Below are 12,037 nucleotides of genomic sequence, written 5' to 3' on the forward strand. Positions count from 1 at the left end.
GGAATTATCAGCACCTTGAAACATCATCACCTTCTGATCTATCCAAAGAAAGAGAATACACTTTGCTGAGATTTACCGTGCTTCTGGTTCTCCTAGGGAAGTGATACTTTATGTGGCCTGTAGCGATAAAACATGTCAGGAACGTGGCGCTCTGAGAGCAGAAGGCACCTGGGGAGTCACACAGATCTTGCCTGAAGCCTAGCTTTACCACTTATTAGCTATTTGGACTTGTCAAACTCCTTTTTTTTTTTTTTAACAACAAAATGGATAATACTAGACTGAGTTGTTATATAAATTACTTTACCTACCATTTATTGAACACTTCGGTTGTGCCAGATTCTCAGCCAAGCAATGATCGTAAGTGGAGTCGTTTCATTTTCATCATAATACATGAGGGAGGAATCATTAAGTCCACATTAAATATAGAGAAACCGAAGTAGCATATTGCCCTGAGTCACATAGCCAGTGAGTGGTTAGCTTCAGGCTTTGATTCCAGGCCCATCAGACTTCAGATTCTTTGAGAGAGAATGTAAAATTAAAGTGGTGCCTGGCGCATAGTAGGTGCTTAACAAATGTTAGTTATTTTTTCTTCCGTGTGTTTCCTGTGGCTTTGATCTTGATTTCTGTGTTAGATTTTTACATTTAACTGTCCACAGAGCAGGTCTGTCATACTGCCCTCGTGTGGCTCAGTTGGATAATAGTGGTTTTTTAAAAAAGATTTAATTGAAGTATAATATGTATGCAAATAAGGGTTATTTCAAGTCAGTAGAGTCACCTGTGTGAATGGATACTTTCGGAGAGACTGATGATTCTACAACCTCAGCGTATAAGAAATAGTCACTCTTTCCCCCTGCAGTCCAACTTAATTTCTAACTGAGCTGCAGCTAAAAGAACTTAATTTCATTTGCTCTTGTAACTTCTCCCTTGGCTTCAGCTTCAGTTGTCTTGGAAGAGTACCCTTCTCTTCCCTGGCACGGTGTGTGCTGAAGCTTTATCTTGTCATCCTGTCGAGAAGGGAGGAACTTTTCTTGCAACTATTTCTTCCACCCAACTGCTCTGTTTACAGATATGTGTAGCCCACTGGAGAAATCGTCACCTTTCACTCTTAAAAAGAGAGTTCAAACCACAGGGGTAGAAGTTTAATTCAGTTACCAGTGTAAATATTAGAAAGTTTTTCCAGGTGAGTAAGCTGAAAAGGTTTGCTGACCCCACTCAGCAGGAGTTTTAACTCAGTAAGTGAAATTTCACTCAGAGGTTTCTTTTTTAAATTTTATTTTATTTTATTTTAGAGAGAGGGAGAGTGAGTGGGGGAGGTGAGCAGAGGGAGAGACAATCTTAAGTAGGCTCCATGCTCAGCAAGGAGCCTGATGTGGGACTCAATCCCACAACCCTAGGATCATGACCTGAGCTGAAATCAAGAGTCAGACACTAAATGAACTGAGCCACCCAGGTGCCCTTTCTTTCCATGTACCAGTAGGGGCTCAGCTTACCTGGATTCTTTCTCCTATGTGACACAAAATTGCCTGCAGGCATTTGCAGCCTCATCATTGATTATGAGTATAGGGCTCTGTCGCAAGCAGATATCCTCAGGGGACTTCCTTGTTTTTCAGTCACCTTATCCTAGGGGATTTGAAGGTCTCATGTCAGAGTTGTGCCACACTGCCCTCTGGTTATGGAGGGAGTGTCAGGTAGGAAAAGGGTGGTTGGTATTAGAGGAAGAAAGGAGGAGGTGTCTTTTTTACTTTTTTTTTATGGTTTCCTGTCTCACATTCAGGTCTTTTTTTTTTTTTTTTATAATAGTTTATTGTTAAGTTGGTTTCCATATAACACCCAGTGCTCATCCCCACAAGTGCCCTCCTCCATGCCCATCTACCCCCTCCCCCCCCACATCCATCAGTCCTCGGTTTGTTCTCAGCATTCAAGAGTCTCTCATGGTTTGCACTCTCAACAATAGCCAAAACATGGAAAGAACCTAAGTGTCCAACAACTGATGAATGGATCAAGAAGATGTGGTTTATTGATACAATGGAATACTCCATGGCAATGAGAAAGAATGAAATCTGGCCAACTGTAGCAACATGGATGGAACTTGAGGGTGTTATGCTGAGCAAAATAAGTCAGGCAGAGAAGGACAAATACCATATGTTTGCATGTTTAGGAGGATTAGGAGGAACTTAACGAAGGACCATGGGGGAGAAGAAGGGGAAAACCGTGAGAGACTCTTTTTTACTTCTTAAGCACCATTTAAAAGCAACATAGAAGTCTTCTGTTCTTCTAAGTCGCCTGGGTGGCTCAGTCGGTTGGGTGTCTGACTTCGTCTCAGGTCATGATCTCATGGTCTGTGAGTTCTAGCCTTTGAACTGACAGCTCAGAGCCTGGAGCCTGCTTCAGATTTTGTGTCTCCCCCTCTCTCTGCCCCTCCCCCACTCATGCTCTGTCTCTGTCTCTCTCAAAATTAAAAAAAAAAAAGTCTTCTCTTCTTAAATGTGTCTAGCATTGTCCTCACGCAAAGACCTAACTATATTTCAGATAATGGAGGACAGACATTGGCAGGGGGCAATAACTGGCCCCTTCGAGGAAGAAAATGGAGCCTGTGGGAAGGAGGCATTCGAGGAGTGGGCTTTGTGGCAAGTCCCTTGTTGAAACAGAAGGGTGTGAAGAACCGGGAGCTCATCCACATTTCTGACTGGTTGCCGACTCTTGTGAAGCTGGCCAGGGGAAGCACAAAAGGCACCAAGCCTCTGGATGGCTTCGATGTGTGGAAAACCATCAGGTACGTGTACCCCTTCCTTTGTTTCCCTCCTAGGGCAGAAACTGCAAGAACAGCCTGACAAGATTGAGTGAGAATGATAGCTTTTGTGAGAAAAATGATAGTTCAGTTTACAAATAAATGATTAAAAAAATAGAAGTGTCTTTAGAAATACTGTAATTATATATATTTTTTATGTTCTGAATTTGAGACCGTGTCCCTGTGTTTTACTTGAAGAGGAAATTTGTCCTCAGCCACACACCTTATACAGGGGTGTTTTAATCAGAGAAGCTTCTTGGAGATGTAGGAGAGGGTATTGTTGCTTCCTCAGGGGACATAGCCTGTTTGCTGGAAGAGTAGAGAACCAAGCCTGGGGGAGAGGAGGGGAGAGCTGGAATGTGAGCCAGGGAGCACCTGTGCAGAAGTATCTACCGAGCTCCCATTATGAGCCAAGCCCTGTTTTAGGGGTAGAGGAATTAGGAGTGAACAAGAGGCAAGACCCTGGCTCTCATGGAGCTTATATTCTAGTGGGGAAGGGCGGGGAGGAGCAGGAAATAAACAAGTAAACCCCAAAATAAGCCAGATGACTTCTAGTCGCAATAAACACTATGACGGTAACAAAACAGTGTGCTGTGATAGGGAGAGCTGGCAACTTTAAGGGAGCTACAATCTGGGGAGCACAACCAGGACTCGGCTTTGGAAGTGGTGGCAGTCCTTCTGTTTACCACCACAGTATAGAAAAGTGGTGCCCAAGGTAAGGAGGTATACACCTTCAAGGGTGCTGAAAGAAAACTATCAACTTGTATTTGTATTTAATTTTATCTTATCCTTGTGTATGAATAGGCTTTATAAGGTACATGATAGAATAATACATATATTCAAATTACAATTACGTGTATATATATTGGAGGTATTGTTTTTACTAATGGAATGGCATTTGTCTAGTGCAATAGTTTTTAATGACTCTTTGGTGTTACAGAGGGAGAAAAAGTGGATGATTGATCCCTGGTGACCAGAAGGAGACAACCTCCTCATCCTCTCCTTCTTCATCCCACTTTGAGATGCCTCATCTCAAAACTAGTAGAGTTTCTATACTTAGGACATCTACAGTGAAGCAGGAGTAAAGGGTCACGATAACATGTTTACGTACCCTCAAATGGTTTAGAAAAAAAATGTATGTATTTCAATACTTATTTCAAGATACACAGAAAGAGTACATGTCTAGTCAAATATTAACAATAAGATAATTTGGGTAAAAGGCATAGGTGTTCTTTTACTGTTTCTTATTTCTGCAAATCTCAAACCATGAGATTATGACCTGAGCCAGAATCAAGAGTCGGATGCTTAACCAACTGAGCCACCCAGGCGCCCCTATGATTTCCCATTAAACAGAACTCAGCCATATCCACATCATCTAACAGCTAAGCCAAGAAGTAAACAACAGAGCTTTCTCTCTCATTAACTGTTTTGAAAGTTTGTACTCATTATTTGTTCGTTCATATAAGATGACATTTTTCTTTCTCTTTAAAATATTTATGTCTCTTATCCATGATCTAAACTTGATATGTACACATGTGTTCTGCAGTTAATCTATTTTTATTTAATTTCCCTGAGTGTGAGTAATATATACTCATTGTAGATAATTTGCAAAATACAGACAATAAAAAGAATTACCCAAATCTTACCTGGAAACAGCTACCATAAACATGTGTCATATTTCCTTAAAATGTTTTTTCTTAGTGTTTTTTACTACCTTTTTTCCTCACTTAACACATCATCAGTTTTGATCATGTCATCCAAGAAACTCATTGCAAACATTATCTCAATGGCTGCATTATTCTTTTTTTAAGCTTATTTATTTATTTTGCGAGAGAGAGAGTTCGCACGAGGGGAGGGGCAGAGAGAGAGGGAGGGAGATTCCTAAGCGGGTTCCAAGCTGTCAGAACAGAGCCTGATGTGGGGCTCAAAACCACCAACCATGAGATCATGACCTGAGCCCAAATCAAGAGTCAGATGCTTAACCAGCTAAGCCACCTAAGCACCCTGACTGCATATTCTATCATATATCTTGATATATCAACTTAAGCATTCCTTTAATACAGATTAATTTTTATTTTTTATTAATAACGCTAGAACAAACAATTTGTTCATAAAATCTCTGTATTTTGGATTTTTCCCATTGGATAGAAATTATTTGAAATTAGATTATTAAACTAGAGAATGACTATTTTATTTATTTTTGAATGTCACTCAGTTTTATTACATACATTTAAATTTTTTTCTTGCATTGAACACAAAACTTGAAGTCTGCCTAATTTCGGATAGTGAAGAAAATAGATATAAAATTAAATCTGGAGGTTGATTTGTTAAAATGTCTATATATTTCATCATTCACCTTCAAGGCCATAAGTAGCAATCAGAGATGAGTGATCAAGGAACACTCTGGGTGGTTTGGGTTCTGTGGTCCAGTTAAGTGTTGTCTGATACCTTTCTTTTCTGTGACTGACTTAGGGCTGGTAAATTCAAAGGGAAAAATGATATAGTTTAATTTCCTTTTTCCAGCTTTATCGAGGTATTATTGACATAAAGCATTGTGTGAAATTAAGGTGTACATCACGATCATTTGATACACATATATACTGGGAAGTGATTACCTCAATCAGGTTAGTTAACACATTCACCACCTCCCATAATTACTATTTGTGTGTGTGGGGGGAGAACATTTAAGATCTTCTCTCTTAATAACTTTCAAGTATACAATACAGTATCTTATTATTTACTACTTCTGAAAGAGGGAGGGAGAGAGAGAACACGAGCAGGGATAGGGCAGAGAGAGAGGGGGACAGAGGATTCGAAATGGACTCGGCAACAGACAGCAGAGAGCCCGACGTGGGGCTCAAACTCACAAACCTGAGATCATGACCTGAGCTGAAGTCAGATGCTTAACTGACTGAGCCACTCAGGTACCACACAATACAGTATTATTAACTGTAGTCAGCATACTGTACATCAGATCCACAGAACTTACTCGTCTTATAGCTGGAGTTTGTACCCATTGTTCCCCTACCCTCCAGTCTCTGGCAACCACCTTTCTACTCTGTTTCTAAGAGTTCACTCACCCTCTTTTTTTTTTTTAGATTCCAGGTATAAGGGACTGACCGTTGTGAAAGCATTTGATAGACATTATAACATTGCTTTCCAACAAAGCACCAGTGTACTTTTATTCCACTGGTGTATGAGAATTCTCACGTCCTTCACAACTTTTCCTTATACAACTTAAGAAAACCTCTTTGTTAATATCATAGATAAATTTATTTCATTTTAACTTGAATTTCTTTTCTTATTAAATAAATTAATTTTTAAATGTTTTATATTCTGTTTGTATTTCCTGTTTTGGAAATGTTTGTGACTTTTTACGTTTACTAAAGTTTGTGTTTTCTTGCTGAAATCAGTTTTTCATTTGCTTTTTTGCTCAGAGGCTTTTTTTCAACTTGAAATGTGCAATACATTTTTCCCTAAGTGTGGTGCTTTGATCTTCTTCCATATGATTCTTGAACCGTTGCGAGATTATTGGGTGTATTATGTTATATCCAAACCGGAGGACTGAGTTTTTATCCAAGTTTTTGATTCATAGACCTCTTTGAGACTCTGAGAGCTGTGAATTTACAGGAAAAAAGTACCTAAACATATGCACAAAAATTTGGAAGGTATTAATTTTTATACTATTAGACACTGATTATACATTCTTACTTATGTGATTACACATAGAAAAATATTTGAGAAACATTCTTTACAAACCTGTGTCTCTCTTATAAATTTTTTAATGTTTTGCTTATTTTTGAGAGAGTTAGAGAATGATTAAGGGAGGGGCGGAGATGGAGACAGAGGATCCAAAGTGGGCTCTGCATTGACAGCAGTGAGCCCAAGGCAGGGCTTGAACTCACGAACTGTGAGATCATGACCTGAGTTGGATGGTCAACCAACTGAGCCACCCAGTTGCCCTGATCTCTCATTAATTTTTAATGCAAAAATTAATACCTGCTTTATGATGAAAAGGAAATAGAACGAAAATTTCTGAGCAAAGCAAAACTTCAGCTTCAATTCAGCCTGTCACTAATTTCAGTGTGAAAACTGTTGAGGCTTGACTTATAGAAGTAGGAGAATGTTTGAGTGGTTTGTATATGATGACGTATGTGTCATGCTTGACATCCAGTCCATTTTGAATTTTATTTTGTTTTGGTGGCAAAAGTGTTGTAAATCCTGGCTTGCAAAAGCACACCATAGCAAATGGAGTCAAAACTCTATAGTACACTCTGCCAAATGAGGGTAGTCTTGAGTTGAGAAATAGTTGAATTCAGGAGGAATAATTTCCTCTGTCCCCAACTCACTGAGGCTGTTATCTTTGGCAAAGTCGAAGACTTTGATGTTCATCCATATTGCCAAATTTTGGATTATAAATCCACATTTCAATTTTAAGATTATATTGATCATGAATAATCTTTAAAAGTTTGGCACATGTTTGCTTCTGCCTGCCAAGAAATTGGAAAAGGTTTGGGCACCCTTAACTCCAGATTGAGGGAAGTCTCTCTTTGGTGTTAGAAGAATACTGAACTTCTAGTAACCCACCTTCTATAGAACAGGGGCACTTCATTGTCGAGCAGCATACATAATATTGACTGCAGGGCTTTAGCCAGGAGATATGGCCAAAAATATTGTCCAATATGCTAACCCGTGACTGAGAGGGCTTTCCTGTCTTATCTGAAAAAAAAAAAAAAGAATTTTTTTTTTAAAAGGAAGATTTCTTGCCCAAGTTTAATCAAGCGTTTCAAAACATTCCTCTGGAAATCCAGCCAATTTCTATTCAGTAAGTGAAGAACTATTCTCATTCTGCTCCTATTCCTTGATGAAAGATCCTAACAAATGATTCAGCTACTCTGGCCTTGAAGTCGATGCTTCTCATAGCATTAGGCAAGCCATCATTTGGTATCAGTTCGGCACCCGTGACTGCTGGTGGAGAAAGCATCCAGTGACAGTGGCATCTGGAGCTTCTTATCCAAAGCAGCAAAAACAAATGGACAGCCAAAGGTCAGGGATGCTTAGTCTGTGCCCAGGGTTCTGGAACTTTCTCCTAGTCAGATATTTACTTGGAATACCATTTTCAAGATGATGGTAGTTTTTGGAAATTTCAAGAGGGTCTCATGAACAAGGAATCCCAGTAAGAGAGGTGGCTATGCTGAGCGCATCAGAGGCCTCACTAGCTGGGGAGTTATCAGTTCCTCTTAGACCTGCTTCAAAATATTAACATTTATGAAGAAATGGCAGTTCTGGGGTGAGTGACATTATTTGCAGTAGGAGCTCCTTCAACTGCTTCAATTTTTCTTCGTTCCAAACCACAGAGCATGTTACCATTTCTAGGGGACATGGCTTCTCCAAGTTCTTTCTCCATCTGTACGGTTTTTCTGCTTTTCAAGTTGGTAGGCAGCCTATAGGTTATTTTAAGACATTTTGAAGGATCAATATGTGTTTTTTCTTCCTTTTTAAACTTATTTTACATTTTATTACACATATATAAACAAAAGCAGAACCCCTAGTTATAATGGTAGGAATGTTTTTTCTTTCTCATCAGTGGGAAACTCTTCTGGATGTTAGAACATGACACTAGTGACAAATATTATCTGATGATGTAAAATATCTTGAAAACTTAATAATTTAAAAACTTAAAACTTCTCCCCTATGGCTTCAATTTCAAGAGGAAAGTTGAAAGGAAAAGTCACTCTACACCCCACTTTCACAGTTACCATGAAGGCCAATGGTCAATGAGCCACAGATTAAGAAACTCTGGTTTAAAATGATGCTTTATTCCAAGTATTACCAAGACCACCCAGACTGATTATTACATAATTATTATTGAATAATATCTACATTGTTATTATTATTAAATACTATTTTCAGGGGCGCCTGGGTGGCTTAGTCGGTTAAGCGTCCGACTTTCGCTTAGGTCATGATCTCACAGTTCGTGGGTTCGAGCCCCGCATCAGGCTCTGTGCTGACTGCCAGCTCAGAGCCTGGAGCCTGTTTCAGAGTCTGTGACTCCCTCTCTCTCTGACCCTCCCCTGCTCACACTGTCTCTCTCTCTCTCTCCTAGAAATAAAATAAATAAATAAATAAATACTATTTTCATTTTCATTGATTTATAGAACCACTTTAATTATGTTTTAAGTTCTTATTAGTACTCTGATCTGTCTTGGTTCATCTGTTTTAGTCCACTCACTTAGCTGTCCTCATGTTAGCATCTCTGTGTTGTAATGTGTAATCTCTTGTAAATATACGTTTTAAAGTATGTTTAAATACCTGGTAGAGGGCGCCTGGGTGGCTAAGTCGGTTAAGCCTCCGGCTTTGGCACAGGTCATGATCACACAGTTCGTGGGTTCAGGCCCCGCGTCAGGCTCTGTGCTGACAGCTCAGAGCCTGGAGCCTCCTTCAGATTCTGTGTCTCCCCCTCTCTCTGACCCTCCCTTGCTCATGCTGCCTCTCTCACTCTCTCAGAAATAAATAAAACATTAAAAAAAATTTAAATACCTGGTAGAAATAGTTATCCACCTCTCCATTCTATTTCTTTTGCAAAATTTTCTTGACTAGTCTCACTGTTTTACATTTTTTTTCTGAGCTCTAGAAGTATTTTGTTAAATTTTTAAAAACTTTTTATAAATTAGATTGAATGAGATTAAACCCAAAAATTAATTTGGGAAAAGAATGAAGTATACAGTCTTCTTACCTGGATACTTAAAGTTGCCCTTATCTTACTGATGCTTTTTTCATTTTTTTTAAAACTTATTTTGAGACGCCTGGGTGGCTCAGTTGGTTAAGCATCCAACTTCGGCTCAGGTCATGATCTCGCGGTTTGTGGGTTCGAGCCCCATGTCGGGCTCTGTGCTGACAGCTAGCTCAGTGCCTGGAGCCTGTCCTTGGATTCTGTGTCTCCCTCTCTCTCTGACCCTCCCCTGGTCGTGCTGTCTCTCTCTCAGAAATAAATAAAAACATTTAAAAAAAAATTTTAACCTTATTTTTCCTCTGTATTTCATTTTGGATAGATTTTATTGCTATATGTGCAAGTTTATTATTTTTTTCTCAATGTCTAATTTCCATTAATTCTATTCAGCATATTTTTCATCTCACCCTTTGTAGGTTTTTACTTCTAGAAGTCCATTTGGGTCTTTTGTGTATCTTCCATGTCTCTAGTCAACTTTATGAACATAAAGAATACAGTTAAAATAGCTTTTAATAACTTCTGCTAATTCCAACATCTGTGTTAGTTCTCAATTGGTTGTGACTAAATGATTATGCTCTTTACTATGTTTCCATAACTTTTAATCTTGGATTTGATGCCAGATATTGTGCATTTTACCTTGTTAGGTGCTAGATATTATTAGAAATCTTCTCACTTCGTTCTGAGATGTAGTTACTTAGAAACAGTTTGACCCTTCTGAGTATTGCTCTATAATTTATTAGGCAGGTCCAGACCTGTGCTCACTCTGGGGCCAATTATTCTCCATGACTGAGTCAGAAGCTCCCCAGTAATCTACGCAGTGCTCTGTGAATCTGGCTGGAGGGAGCAGGTGCTATTTCTAACTCTGTGTGAGTGCTGGGCACTGTCCCCTTTTATCCTTTCTGATGGTTCTTTCAGATGGCATAGTTCTCTCCCATACATCTGATCAGTGCTCAGCTAAGTACTTTATGGGACCCTGTGCAAACCTCTTTCTGTGCAGCTTTCTCTCCTCTGGTGCTGTGTCTTATGTATGTTAGGTCCCTTGGTCTCCCTAGACCCTCAGTTCTACCTTCTCAACCCAGAGAGTCTGTTGGGCTATTACCTCCCCTTCTCTGCATCAGAGCCTGGAAACTCTCTCAAGGTAGTGAGCTAGGTTAATGATCAGACTCACCTCCTTTGTTTTCTACCCCTCAGAAATCACTGTCCTTTCCATGGTATTGCGTATTTTGAAAACTGTTGTTTCATATATTCTGTCTAGAGTTCTTTAGGTTGTTTTAGGTAGGAGGTCAAGTCTACACTGCAGCCTACTCCATCTTGGCTAGAAGCAGAAATACTCAAAGAAAATTTTTTGTGCCTTTACTTTTTTGATCAAGATTTTCCTGCTTATTTTCTACTTTCAAGGGCTTGTTAATTCAATCTGGGATCATAGACCCAGCTTTCTGAAACATAATATTATGAATCTTACAACTCTTTTCAAAAAGTTTTTTTTTCTGACTTCAACTTTGTAATCACATATAGAGAAATTATATATGTTGATCTGTACATTTAATTATCTTTAATGTTACCAACATTCCTTTTATTATATAAGTTTGCCATTCGTCAGTTCCAAATTTTAATTACTCTTTTGATTGGTTGCTTAATATTTTAAAGTAATTCTCAGTAGAGGTACATAAATCTTTGCATATGAAAGAATACCTGTTACCTTCAAGCATAGATAATAATTTCATTATTCTTGCCAAATCTCTTCTCCTCAAGATTCTATAGACATTGCTCTCTTCTCTGCTGGTGAGTACCATTACAGCAAAGGTTTACCTGCAAACAAAAAGAAGACTGAGATTGCCATCCTGGTATCTGACAAGACAGAATTTATGTCAATTCGTGGTAAATATAACAGTGGGGATGGTGCAAATGATTTCTTCCTTGACCTAACTCTCTAAATCTGTGTTGCTTAATTTACAAACATGTTACATTTTCTCTAGTTACTAGTTTTTAGCTTAATTCTCTTATGATCAGAGGACATATTTTTATTCCTGAGTTGAGCTTGGCTCCATATGATCTTTTGTGGTATCTGTGCCTTGTGAACTTGAAAAGAATGTGTATTCTGTAGTTGTTAGGTTTTTCTTGATGTTCCAATCAGAAAATATTTTATTTTAGTAGATGAGTTTATATATATTGCTCTGACTGGTATTTCATTCCTAGCTTCATCATATTGTTTTATGTTATATTTACTCATATCTTTGACCTTCAGTTTTTCAGTTATTTTAATATTTAGAATGAATTATATTTTATTCTAGAGTTCACCATTATTCTAATATTTTTACAGACAGTCCCTGGTTTATAAATTTTTGATTTTATGATGGTGCAAAAATGGTACACATTCACTAGAAACCATACTTCAGGGGAGCCTGGATGACTCAATCGGTTGAGTGTCTGACTTCGGCTCAGGCCATGATTTCGTGGTTTGTGAGTTCCAGCCCAGTGTCGGGCTCTGTGCTGACAGCTCAGAGCCTGGAGCCTGCTTC

At 38.7% G+C, this 12,037-nt stretch overlaps 1 protein-coding gene across 3 annotated transcripts in view; it reads left to right on the forward strand.

Moving 5' to 3' along the window:
* The window catches only part of ARSB (arylsulfatase B), a 163,613-nt gene that overhangs the window by 78,135 nt on the left and 73,441 nt on the right, over window positions 1-12,037 (forward strand). For all 3 annotated transcript variants that reach the window (XM_039247455.1, XM_039247456.1, XM_039247457.1), the window contains exon 5: window positions 2,530-2,773. In XM_039247455.1, coding sequence (XP_039103386.1) covers window positions 2,530-2,773 — 244 coding nt within the window. The remainder of the gene's footprint in view (window positions 1-2,529; window positions 2,774-12,037) is intronic.

The sequence above is a fragment of the Hyaena hyaena genome, unplaced genomic scaffold (genome assembly GCF_003009895.1).
Source record: "Hyaena hyaena isolate Hyena2069 unplaced genomic scaffold, ASM300989v1 scaffold_299, whole genome shotgun sequence".
NCBI classification, from domain to species: domain Eukaryota; kingdom Metazoa; phylum Chordata; class Mammalia; order Carnivora; family Hyaenidae; genus Hyaena; species Hyaena hyaena.